Genomic DNA, 11891 nt, shown 5'->3' on the forward strand with positions numbered 1-11891 from the left:
AGAGAGAGAGAGAGAGAGAGAGAGAGAGAGAGAGAGAGATATCGAGAGAGAGAGAGAGAACGAGAGAGATATATCAAGAGAGAGTGATCGAGAGAGAGAGATAGAGATCAAGAGAGAGAAGGTAGAGACCGAGAGAGAAGATAGAGACCGAGAGAGATATATAGAGAGAGAGAGATATCGAGAGAGAGACATATCAAGAGAGAGGGTTCAAGAGAGATAGAGATCAAGAGAGAGAGACAGAGAGAGATTGAAAGAGAGATATTAAGCAGATATCAAGAGAGGGATCGAGAGAGAGATAGAGATCAAGAGATAGAGATCAAGAGGGAGAGAGGGATATCGAGAGAGATATATATAGAGAGAGAGGGATCGATCGAGAGAGAGAGTGATAGAGAAAAATAGAGAGAGAGAAGCACTTGATCCCAATGAAATCCCTTGGCGCTTCACACATGGAAATACTATAGTCAAAGGTAGGCATTCACAACCAGAACATAAAAGCAGACAGACAGAGGTCATGCAGTAAACATTTCTATGGAGATTTAAATCTCAAATAAAGTCATAGAAATAAATAGATCTCTCTCCCTCTCTCTCTCTCTCCCCTTCAGTAAAATAAATTACCCTGATGGTTCCTTTTTTTGCAGGCTGATGTCTTGGCAAGACAACTACAGAAAAAGTGACAAACCATTTATCATAGCTCCTTCCAAATCTTCGTCTGCAAGCCATGTCTACTTTAAGAACCCTACCGTCTTCTTCAGTGACACCGCCATTCTATGTTGATGATGTCATTATTCTGCTGCTGGGCACTGATCAGAATTCTGGACACTGTTTCAAAAAAAATGATGACCATGTGTGATTATTATTTTCAGGGCCAACCCCACCAGAAACTGTCATTTCAGGTTTGAATAGCTATTGTAACATCCCATTACTGGCTTCTTCAAATTTGTGGGGGGGGGGGTTGAGATTGTTGATATTTTACTATGAGAATTCCCAACTGCTGTGGCTATCGCAAAGCCAAATGATGGTGTCATGCTCTAAAAATGAATGCAGACTGATGTCTTCGTTATGGTCCTGAGAGAGAAGGCAGAGGATCTGGGTGATAACAAAACTTCAGCTCAAGGGCGTGCAGCCAACACTGAGATATCAGCTTTGGGTGGAGTTGGTCTTTAAGAGATCTTTTATTATTTCTACAATGCCTGGCAAAAAAAAAGTCTTGCACTCAAATATTTTGTTGGACCGCCTTTAGCTTTGATTACAGCATGCATTCGCCATTCAATTCATCTTTTGATAAGCTTACGCAATGTCCAAACATTTACAGTATTTCCATCCAGAGTTGCATTCGTTTTTCACCAAGATCTTGTAGTGATGATGGGAGAGTCAGACCACTGTGTAAAGTCTTCTCCAGCACATCCCAAAGATTCTCAATGGGGTTAAGGTCTGGACTCTGTGGTGGCCAATCCATGTGTGACAATGATGTCTCATGCCCCCTGACCCACTCTCACAATTTGAGCCCGATGAATCCTGACATTGTCATCTTGGAATATGCCCAATGTGCCATCAGAGAAGAAAAAATCCATTAATGGAAAAACCTGGTCATTTAGTATATTTAGGTGGCAGATGACCTCATTTTTTGAGCGCATAATGTTGCTGAACCTAAACCTATTATCCAATAGAAGGCTCTTACTTATTTACTTAGCTAAATCCAGGTGGTGACTTTTTTTTGGCCAGGCACTATATACTGCGACCAACAATTTGTAATTATTTGTGTCCCTTTCATACTTGTTTTACATCTAAATCCAACTGGTTGAATAACGTTGTTGGCTTCAGATAATCTGTGTTTTCAGAAATGTCTTCTTCCCAACAAGATACATTTTGTATACAGTAACATTGCTGGAGTTTTAGTAATGATTTTCAATGTATTTAGCCAGGAGGCTCCATAGGACTAAATATGGAACATCAGATCTTTAAATAAAATTCCTTAGGTCGTAATGCCATCTGTCCTGTTTCTTGCATAGCTAAGAGGTTGCGGAGCATCTATGGTAATCTACGTAATTACAGATATGAGTTTATTCAGTAAGACATTGTGAGGACCATTAACAATAAGTATTAGTAACTCGTTGAGATAAAGCAGAAATGATCTCTTAATAAAGGACTGTGGCCCAACCTTTTTTGCCCATAGTTCTCTTTAGGGTCACAGATATTTACTATGCTCTCCAAAACTCAGGATAAAGCCCTCAATATGCTGACGGTGCAGAGCCGCACTGCGGGTGAGAAAGGTCCCCATACTATTGTCGGGATCCACCTCACCACCTGATTGACAGCTCTAGAGAAGCAGAGCCAGCTGTGCCCGCTCCCGTCTGTCCCTCCAGTCAGTGCTGGAGGAACGGAGAGGAGCGGGGGGAAATCCCTTCAAGGAGCCATGACTTACAGTCACACTCTCTGCAGGGAGAAGATTGGGAACTGAGTGATCATCGGTATGTGATTGCTCAGTTCTCGATCTATAGAGCTGACCTACCTTTGTGTATGTACACACACATGCACAATCACACACAGACACACAAAGGTTGAACTTGATGGACCTGTGTCTTTATTCAACCTCAAATACAATGTAACTATATGTAACCTGGAAAGGCTGCAGTGTCACACATCAACTCTAATTATGGGGATGAGTGTATTTTACTCTCCCCATAATTCTCCTTTAAAGGAGAACTATGAGGTGAGTGAAAATCACTCAGCCTCATAGTTCGAGCTGAAGTGTGACAATGAAACTGTCACACGTCGACTCAGTAGATCGGGAAGTGAGCAAACACATACCTTCACTCGGTCACTTCGCGATCAACTCCCTGCAGAGAGCCGTGACTGTCAGTCACCACTCCCCAAAGGGATTCCCCCCTCCCCTCTCCGATCCTCCAGCGCTGACTGGTGGAACGGACGGTGGAGCGGGTGGGTAAAGCTGGCTCTGCCTCTAGACAGGCAGAGCCAGCTAGCTGTCATTCACACAGCTGGGTGGATCTCGACGGCATTGTCGGCGGTCTCAGTATACAGCGACCTGCAGCCCATGACATTCTGAGCTTTGGGTCACGGGAGGAGGTTATTATATGTCCTCCCGTGACCCTTAAGAGAACTATGGGGAAAAACACTTACCCCATAGTTCTCATTTAACTGGGCAGACCAAACTAAATTAAAATCTGAGTAGTTATTATGAACGCCTGTAGTCTGCACCTTATCTGTGTTCTTCTCTGCAACAGAATTTTTTTTACTGTGGGCGAGACTTTCACTCAAAACACATGAACATTAAAGCTGACATTGAATCTACTTATATTTTGCATTCCCAGGTTACTCCATCACTTACTGTTAATATCCTAATGATTTTTTTTTTTAAATAATACTTCTCTGTTTTCATGGTGTACCTTAAAAGAGATCCAGTGAGGTTGCCACTGAGTCTGTGTGCTTCTCTATGCAGTTCATGAATCGGACTTGTTTTTCCAGCACATCCCACGGATGCTTGATTGGATTGGGATCTGGAGAATTAGGAGACCAAGTCAACACCTCAAACTCTGGACCTTCGCAGACCAGGAACATCCCATAAAGCTGCAGTATTGTAGTTGCTCTGACCCAGTCGTCTAGCCATCACCATTTGGTCCTTGTCAAAGTTACTCAATTCCTTACGCTTGCCCATTTTTTCTGCTTCCTACACATCAACTTCAGGGACAAAATGTTCACTTGCAGCCTAATATATCCCCCCACTTCCAGGTAGCATTATAATATATCCCACCCCCACTTCCAGGTGCCATTGTAATATATCCCCCCCACTTCCAGGTGCCATTGTAATATATCCCCCCCACTTCCAGGTGCCATTGTAATATATCCCCCCCACTTCCAGGTGCCATTGTAATATATCCCCCCCACTTCCAGGTGCCATTGTAATATATCCCCCCCACTTCCAGGTGCCATTGTAATATATCCCCCCCACTTCCAGGTGCCATTGTAATATATCCCCCCCACTTCCAGGTGCCATTGTAATATATCCCCCCCACTTCCAGGTGCCATTGTAATATATCCCCCCCACTTCCAGGTGCCATTGTAATATATCCCCCCCACTTCCAGGTGCCATTGTAATATATCCCCCCCACTTCCAGGTGCCATTGTAATATATCCCCCCCACTTCCAGGTGCCATTGTAATATATCCCCCCCACTTCCAGGTGCCATTGTAATATATCCCCCCCACTTCCAGGTGCCATTGTAATATATCCCCCCCACTTCCAGGTGCCATTGTAATATATCCCCCCCACTTCCAGGTGCCATTGTAATATATCCCCCCCACTTCCAGGTGCCATTGTAATATATCCCCCCCACTTCCAGGTGCCATTGTAATATATCCCCCCCACTTCCAGGTGCCATTGTAACGAGATAATCAATGTTATTCACTTCACCTCTCAGTGGTCATAACCTTATGGATGATCGTTGTTAGACATGTGCAATTCGTTTCGCTCTGAATTGAAATTCGTATGAATTTCTGTAAATTCGGATGCATCTGAATTTCTGAATGATGGAAATAAGGAATCTGAAGGAATCCTAATATTTGATTACGAAATTCTGATACATATGAATTTCATTTGAAAACTAAACACAACAAGCGGGAGAGCTATGTATCATTTACCGCTCTCTGGCTTCTCTGCATTTGTATCTCAAATAAAAATAAAGTAATAGAATATTGTTACAAAATGTAAATAAAGAAAGAAGCTGAGAGATCCGTGTTATTCTGTAACAGCTTTTGCTTCTTTGAGGACACTTCATCCTGAATGTAAAGAATCTGACAGCTGTCACAGAGTATACTAAAGTGTTTAACTGTTCACAGAAATAATAATAATATTTTTTTTTAAATTAGCATGTGCCCCCCCCCAACACACCATACCAGGCCACATTGGGAGGACGCTTTTCCAGTTCCAAAACTTTCTCTTTCAGGTCTGGAGCATTAGCCAGCTTGCTATTGGCTATTGCACTTTAAAATAGCCAATAGCAGAATGGCTGCCTCCCACTGCCTTCTCTCTGTCCCAGAGGAGCAGACCTGAGGGAGAGGGGGACAAGGTGCTTTATCAAGGGGTCTTGAGGACAAGGTGCTTTCCAAGGGGTCCCCCTGGAACCCCACCCTCCCAATGCTGAGGGCATGTGGCCGGTATGGTGGTTGGAGGGGGGAAGTGCTTGCTTGTCCCCCCCTTCCCTGCCCTGCCAGGCTGCTGCCCGGATTAAGGGTCTGGTAAGGGATTTTAGGGGGGATCCCCTTAAGGGCCGGTGCACACCTAGGCGACACCTCACCGTGCGGCAATCGTGCACGATTCCGCGCGGATTGCCCGCGGTCAAGAGTCGCCAAGGTGTGAACCGATTGCGCTGTGGGTGCCATTATTTTCTAATGGCACCCCAATCGCGCCGGGCGGATCGCACAGTTTTCCACCGTGATTCCTCCCATGCTTCCGAACACGCTGCACGTCTTGTATCGCAAAAAAAAGGTACATGTACTAGACATGTGCACTGCCAAAAAATTCGTTTAGTTTCGTTTCGTTTTAAATTCGGATTTGTGTTATTTCGTTTTTCAGGATTCGGGTGTGAAAGTCAATTCGGAATTCGGATTCGGACGAAATTCGGTAGCGTTAGTACGAACGTTCGTTTCGTTTTCTGTTCTTATTCGTTTCTTATTCGTTTCATTCGTTTGCAGCAAAAGTGACATTTGAGGGGGAAAAAATATTTTTATCCTTCTCTAATGTCACTTTGCTCCAACGAACGAAACGAATAAGAACAGAAAACGAAACGAACGTTTGTCTGCACCGAGCCTATAATTCCTACCAGACCTAAAGGGTCTGGTATTAATTGCCGGTTACCGCACAATGTTTTTTTTTTTACATAACATCCCTGCCAGACCTAAAGGATCTGGTATAAATTGGTGGGGACCCCACATTGTTTTTTTGTTTTGTTTGTGGTGTCAGAAAGTAAAAAGAAACAAAGTAAACATGTAATGTCACTTTTCTGCAATGAATTTTAGTTCGTAATAATGATTTAACTCATCCGAAATTAACGCAATTCGGATTAATCCGAATGGCGAAACAAATTGACTTTCATACCCAAATCCCGAAAAACAGAATAACGAAACATCCGAAACAAAACGAAACTAAACAATTTTTTTGCCGGCTTACATGTCTAATAGGTGTATATGATGAATCAAAGAAGTACCACACAAACGTGCTAGTTGTAGCTGAAACAAAGGTGTGGAGACACACAGTGGAGACATACTGTATGTGAAATAACATTTTTTGGGGGTAACATACAATGTAAGTCCATTGCTGGAAAAATAACCAAAGAAACAATCATCAAATTTTTACCAAATCATTTGGAAGGGCACACACATATGGAGAAAGGTTCTCTGGTCTGAACTTTTGGCCTTCGCACAAAACACTGTGGGCCTCATGAATGAAAGGATTCCAATACTCTGCAGTGCCATCTAGGGGGCGCTAGTGTCATTCGAACAGCATTTGCTTAGCTGTATGCCAGGAGGAACTTTTATACATGAAGCCCTATGTGCTGTGGATTTTTAAAAAACCACTCCTTATTACCCAGAGAACACCATTTCCCATAGCAATACCGGTGGAAGCTTCATGATGCTTTACATTGACTGGGACTAGGAAACTGGTTGAGGGCAAAATGGATGGTACCACAGAACAATTCAACAGGAAAAAACCTGTGCCAAGTATGTAAGACACCTAACACTGGGATCGTAGGAGGTAGGTTAAAGGCCAACTATACTTTTCAACAAGATGCATTAATCTTTTTCTCTGGGATCCCTAAAAAGAACCTGTACATGCTCCTTTTCAGTATATCGATACCTTAATATTACCGCCATGACCTCTTCAATCCATTGGCTCCTGGCTGCAGGAATGTTCCCAGGATCAGCCACACCTGCGCACTTTCTCCCCTTATTCCTATAGGCCCAGCTACTCAACATATCTAACCAATAAGTCTATGGAGAGCCAGTGTGGCTTGTGATGTGATCAGTGCTGCTGGAAGGTGGCGGAGGCTGCCATTGCTGACTTCTAATGGAAGTGCAAAGTGCCTGGTACTTGGGCTGCCCTTCTGGTTTACATACATTAAAGGAATTGTAAAGTCCCGGCATAGACTCTCCTGTTATGACATCAGCATTGTATTAGGAATACATAGTAGAGTTGTTTTTGATAATCCAATCAAAGCTTACTTGAAAAAAATCCCTTTTATGTAGTGAGTGCTGCCTTCTGTCTGCCCATCACTTCCAAAAACTTCCTGGATTCCCAGTGTGCTTTGTGTGCTGCTTGATATGATGTAATCTCCATTCATCAAGACTTCATATCCCAGCATGCATCACTTCCAGCAAGCAGTGATGATGATACATTGTGGTAAATTCAGACTTTGAGGTGTAGTTAAGTGCATACAGTATTCACAGGGCTGGGTGATAATGTGTCAGTGCATTGAGGAGGTCCATCCTATGGGCATCTTCAATAAGTAAGTTTACAAACCACTTGATGTACTGTATATGGGTATTATGAGCGGGAGAGAACTTATGGGAATTTAATCTAGGAATACAGATTTATTTTTAGTTTTTGACCATAGATACCCTTTATGGTAAGCACAGATCTGTGGAAGTGGGTGGGGTGGATGGGTTTTTGCTAGTTAGAATAGAGAAAAAGGATAGTTACAGTTACCCTTTAAGTGTTAGGTGGTTATCCTTTAAGGGTTATGGGGTTTATTTATGGTCAGGGGTTATTGTTATGGAGAAGCATAGCTGTTATGTATTAGGATTCGTGCAAATTATAAAAAAGAACTCCGGCCAAACAAACAAATGTACCCTTGCAGTGGGGCTACCCCGGTGTGTGGCTGCACCGATACCGGTATTTTGGTATGGAGTACAAGTACCGATATTTTTTTCCCCAGTACTCGCCCATACCGAATACCGATACCGGAAGTCCCATTAAGGAAGCCAGGCGGCGTTTAAAGACTCGCCACCCGGCCTCCCGATTAGCAGGGAAGCCGTCTCAACGCTTCCTCGTCACCAAGTGACGAGAAAGCATGGAGCCGGCTTTCTGGCCAAAAAATGTAATGACTCGCTGCCTGGCTTCCTGATACCGGACGCTCAAGTATCGGGCTAGGCATCGGAGCATTTGGGCGAGTACCAGCACTCGCCCAAATACTCGGCATCGGCACCGATACCAATACTAGTATCGGTGCATACCGTGTTTCCCCGAAAATAAGACACTGTCTTATATTTTTTTTGCCCCCAAAAAACACACTGGGTCTTTTTTTCAGGGGATGTCTTATTTTTTTTTTTATACTGTGCAACAAAATGTACAACAATCTAAAGTTATCTGGTATCACTCCACCTGTCACAGTAACCAGCGCTGTAGAGGAATATCGGTTAATGCGGCTCTGCTCCCTCCGCCGACGCAGCCTTGCTTTCTGCAGCGCTGGCATGCTTTGCCATCAGGGACAGTGGTACCAGCGGTGCAGCAGTGGGGACATCAGACAGTGGACAGCGCAGTAAAGTATGGTACCATTTACCGGTACACATTACAGTACAGTACCATTACATTAAGCAGTGCCTTCAGGGGGACAACAGTTGGTGAAGTATGGTACTGGAGTGCTCCCTGTCACTGCGCTGGCCGGAGGGAGTCCCCTGTCATCCCCTTAATACAGTATGTCCCTGCAGGCTGATACCATCTCTCCTGCTCTTCAAAGTTTCCCCTCACATGCTACCACCAAACTAGGTCTTATTTTCGGGGTAGGTCTTATATCACAGGAATCTTGAAAAATAGTGCTAGGTCTTACTTTCGGGATAGGTCTTATTTTCGGGGAAACAGGGTACCTTGTAAAGTGCTAATTTTGTCTAGGGGAGTCAAACAAGCAGATATGCTCACCTGAGCCTCGGACCCACTAGGCTGCTAAACTGGTCCCCTCAGCCTCTTCTCCCCTGGGCATCGGCAGTCTAAGGACCGCTGACATCGTTGTGTCTAACGCATGACTTCCATCAACCTGCATTAGACGTGAAGGACACCAAGGAGCATTCCATAGCTGGAGTGGAGGGAAGAGAGGTAATGAACGATCACTGCAGGACTGAGGATCAAGTGAGTGGAACTGCTTTATATGAGCCCCCTAGACAAAACGAGCACTTAACCCTTGCACTGTGGGGGTAGCTCCACTGCATATGTGCCAGGCATGGGGCTACATTGCCTTCAATCTATTGGCGCTGCTATGGCTTTACCTGAGGCTCCGATGCTGCAACACTTGGCTTAGATTATATGATATAATTTATCATGATGCTAACATGACGGTAGGATTCTAAATGTCTGTTAAGCCAACAATAGAGCATTGCTTTATTTACCTGGAACCTGCTCCTAACTGAAGAGTTGCTCAGTCGTCCAACAGGGACATGGATGGACACATGCCTAAAATCTCCTCTACCAGTTACTATCCCCTCTGAATAGTGCAATATGGCTTCCTGGAGTTCCGCTTTAGTTTTTAGAGTTAGGTTAGGTCTTAATGTTCAGTATTAGTGGTTAGTTTAAAGAGAGACTGTCAACTCACCCCCAGAATACTTATACTTACCTAACCAGAGCTCCACCGTTGTGCCTTCCTCCGAGACCATCTTCTCTTTGACCATGCACGGGCCTTACAATCAGTCGCTAGGCCCGAGCATAGTCACATGATCAAAGAAGTGACATAACAGCTCCCCATGGTCAGCTCCAAGTTTGGGGGGGATCGTGTGACCATCTTCTCTTTGATCGTGCACGGGCCTTACAGTCAGTCGCTAGGCCCGAGCACAGTCACATGATCAAAGAAGTGACATAACAGCTCCCCATGGTCAGCTCCGAGTTTGGGGGGGATCATGTGACTATCTCCTCTTTGATCGTGCACGCAGGGGCGTATTTACCGCGAGGCAAACTAGGCGTTTGCCTAGGGCGGCACCCTCCGTCTGGGCGGCTGCTCCGCTGGTGCCGCCGTACGCAAACGCCTAGCGCCGCGGTTCAGTAATGTGCAAAGAACCGGAGCCCTTCTCAGCGCACGGGGACGCGGCCGGCGACTTGCGGGAACACGGCCGGCGACTTGGGGGGACGCGGCCGGCGGCTTACGAGCACAGGGACGGCAAATTGCGGCGACGCGGCCGGCGGCTTACTGACCCAAACACAGTCACATGATCAAAGAAGTGACATCACGGCTCCCCATGGTCAGCTCTGAGTATGGAAAGGGGGGGCATGTGACCATCTTCTCTTTGATCGTACACGGGCCTTACGGTCAGTCGCTAGGCCTGAGCACAGTCACATGATCAAAGAAGTGACATCACAGCTCCCAATGGTCAGCTCCAAGTATGGGGGGGATCATGTGACCATCTTCTCTGACTGTACATGGGCCTTACAATCAGTCAATAGGCCCAAGCACAGTCACATGATCAAAGAAGTAACATCACGGCTCCCCATAGTCATCTCAGAGTATGGGGGGCATGTGACCATCTTCTCTTTGACCGTGCATTGATCTTACAGTCAGTCACTAGGCCTGAGCACAGTCGCATGACCAAAGAAGTGACATCACTGCCCGCCATGTTCACCTCTGATAGAGGAAGGAGTGATGAGCGGGCATAGGCAAAGTGAGTATAAAGAGGTCGGGGTGGGGGGCCTTTACAGAGGCATTGTCCCTTTGTCCGGAATGAGCAAGGTGACGGTGTCTCTCTAGGCTGGATTCCCATTGTAGGGAGCTGCTGCATTGCGCTAATATGTGTCACTGTGTGTTATGAAGAAACATTCCTTATGAATGGGCTGCTGACGCATCACAATGGTTAAAGAAACCTGCCTGACCACTTTTTAACATTGCATTGCGGTGTGCCAAGGTATGCTACAATGCATGGGGTGCCATTGTGTGTCATTGGCGTGCAAACAAACGCAGTCTTAACCCTAACCTTTTGTAAACCTGTGTGAATTTTTTTTATTTTTGCAAAAAGTGGACTGTGCCTTTAAGACATAAAATACTGCAGAAATAAAGGTACGCGGGGACCACCATCTCTCTCCTATCATATGCAATGGAAGAACTGGAGCAGACAGCGTCTGGAGCAGGTTTCCCTAGTGACCAATCAGCTTCTCTCTTCTGATGGTTCAGTTAAGCTTTGAAAATGAAAGATAGAAGCTGATTGGTTGACGAATGGCAACTGCTCCAGTTTTGATAAGTTCCCCTTTAAGAGTTTGGCTGCTTTCATATTTCCAGGAAGACCCCCAAAGCAGCCAAACCAACCACTCTCCCGCAGCTCCTCCCACCAGCTCTCTCATAATTCCGCCTACTCCCTGGCAAGGACGTGCAGCCTGCGACCACAGTTCAGACTCCGCCCATTTATTGGCATGAGAGCGGCCACGCCCCGCGGTCCGTGAGCACTGCGGCGCTTATGGGGAGATCTCTGACGTCATCAGTGTGAGCCGGGCGGTTGCGTCTTTCTTCAGTGCAAGAAGCGGTGGTGACAGAGGAGAGCGGAGCGTTTATGTCCCTTCCTGGTGTCTGGTACGTGTGGACACTGGACAGGGCCTTTTATTACCGGGGTGGGCACTGTACTGGTCTTACTATTGCTGGTAACCGTGACATGGCACAGAGTTGCCCGTCCTATGACCTCTGGGGGGTGTCACTGTGTAATACACTGGGTGTCATTTATCTGCTGGGCATGGTGAATAAAACGTGTGCTGGAGGTAAAACTGCTCAGAGCAGACAGGGCCTCTGTCATCCCTATAGAAATGATCGTGGAAGGTGACTGGTTGCTATAGGCAACAACGTATTTTCATACATCAAGCCTGTTGTGTCAGTTCATAGCTGCCAAACTGTCCAAGAAAATTAGAAAAACAGTTTT

General features: G+C 45.6%; 3 protein-coding genes across 3 annotated transcripts in view; all 3 read left to right on the forward strand.

Moving 5' to 3' along the window:
• GNRH2 (gonadotropin releasing hormone 2) overlaps nucleotides 1-897 on the forward strand; it is a 27336-nt gene extending 26439 nt beyond the window's left edge. The window contains exon 4 of the mRNA XM_018570702.1: nucleotides 639-897. Within this exon, the coding sequence (XP_018426204.1) occupies nucleotides 639-674 (36 nt within the window). The 3' untranslated portion in view covers nucleotides 675-897. The remainder of the gene's footprint in view (nucleotides 1-638) is intronic.
• Nucleotides 898-11464: 10567 nt separating this feature from the next.
• The window catches only part of UBOX5 (U-box domain containing 5), a 16689-nt gene continuing 16262 nt past the window's right edge, over nucleotides 11465-11891 (forward strand). The window contains exon 1 of the mRNA XM_018570698.1: nucleotides 11465-11551. The gene's annotated coding sequence lies outside the window, so the exon portion shown is untranslated. The remainder of the gene's footprint in view (nucleotides 11552-11891) is intronic.
• The window catches only part of FASTKD5 (FAST kinase domains 5), a 6565-nt gene continuing 6157 nt past the window's right edge, over nucleotides 11484-11891 (forward strand). Inside the window, exon 1 of the mRNA XM_018570695.1 lies at nucleotides 11484-11551. The gene's annotated coding sequence lies outside the window, so the exon portion shown is untranslated. The remainder of the gene's footprint in view (nucleotides 11552-11891) is intronic.

Source organism: Nanorana parkeri, unplaced genomic scaffold (assembly GCF_000935625.1).
Source record: "Nanorana parkeri isolate BGI_ZX_2015 unplaced genomic scaffold, ASM93562v1 scaffold1583, whole genome shotgun sequence".
In the NCBI taxonomy this organism is placed as follows: domain Eukaryota; kingdom Metazoa; phylum Chordata; class Amphibia; order Anura; family Dicroglossidae; genus Nanorana; species Nanorana parkeri.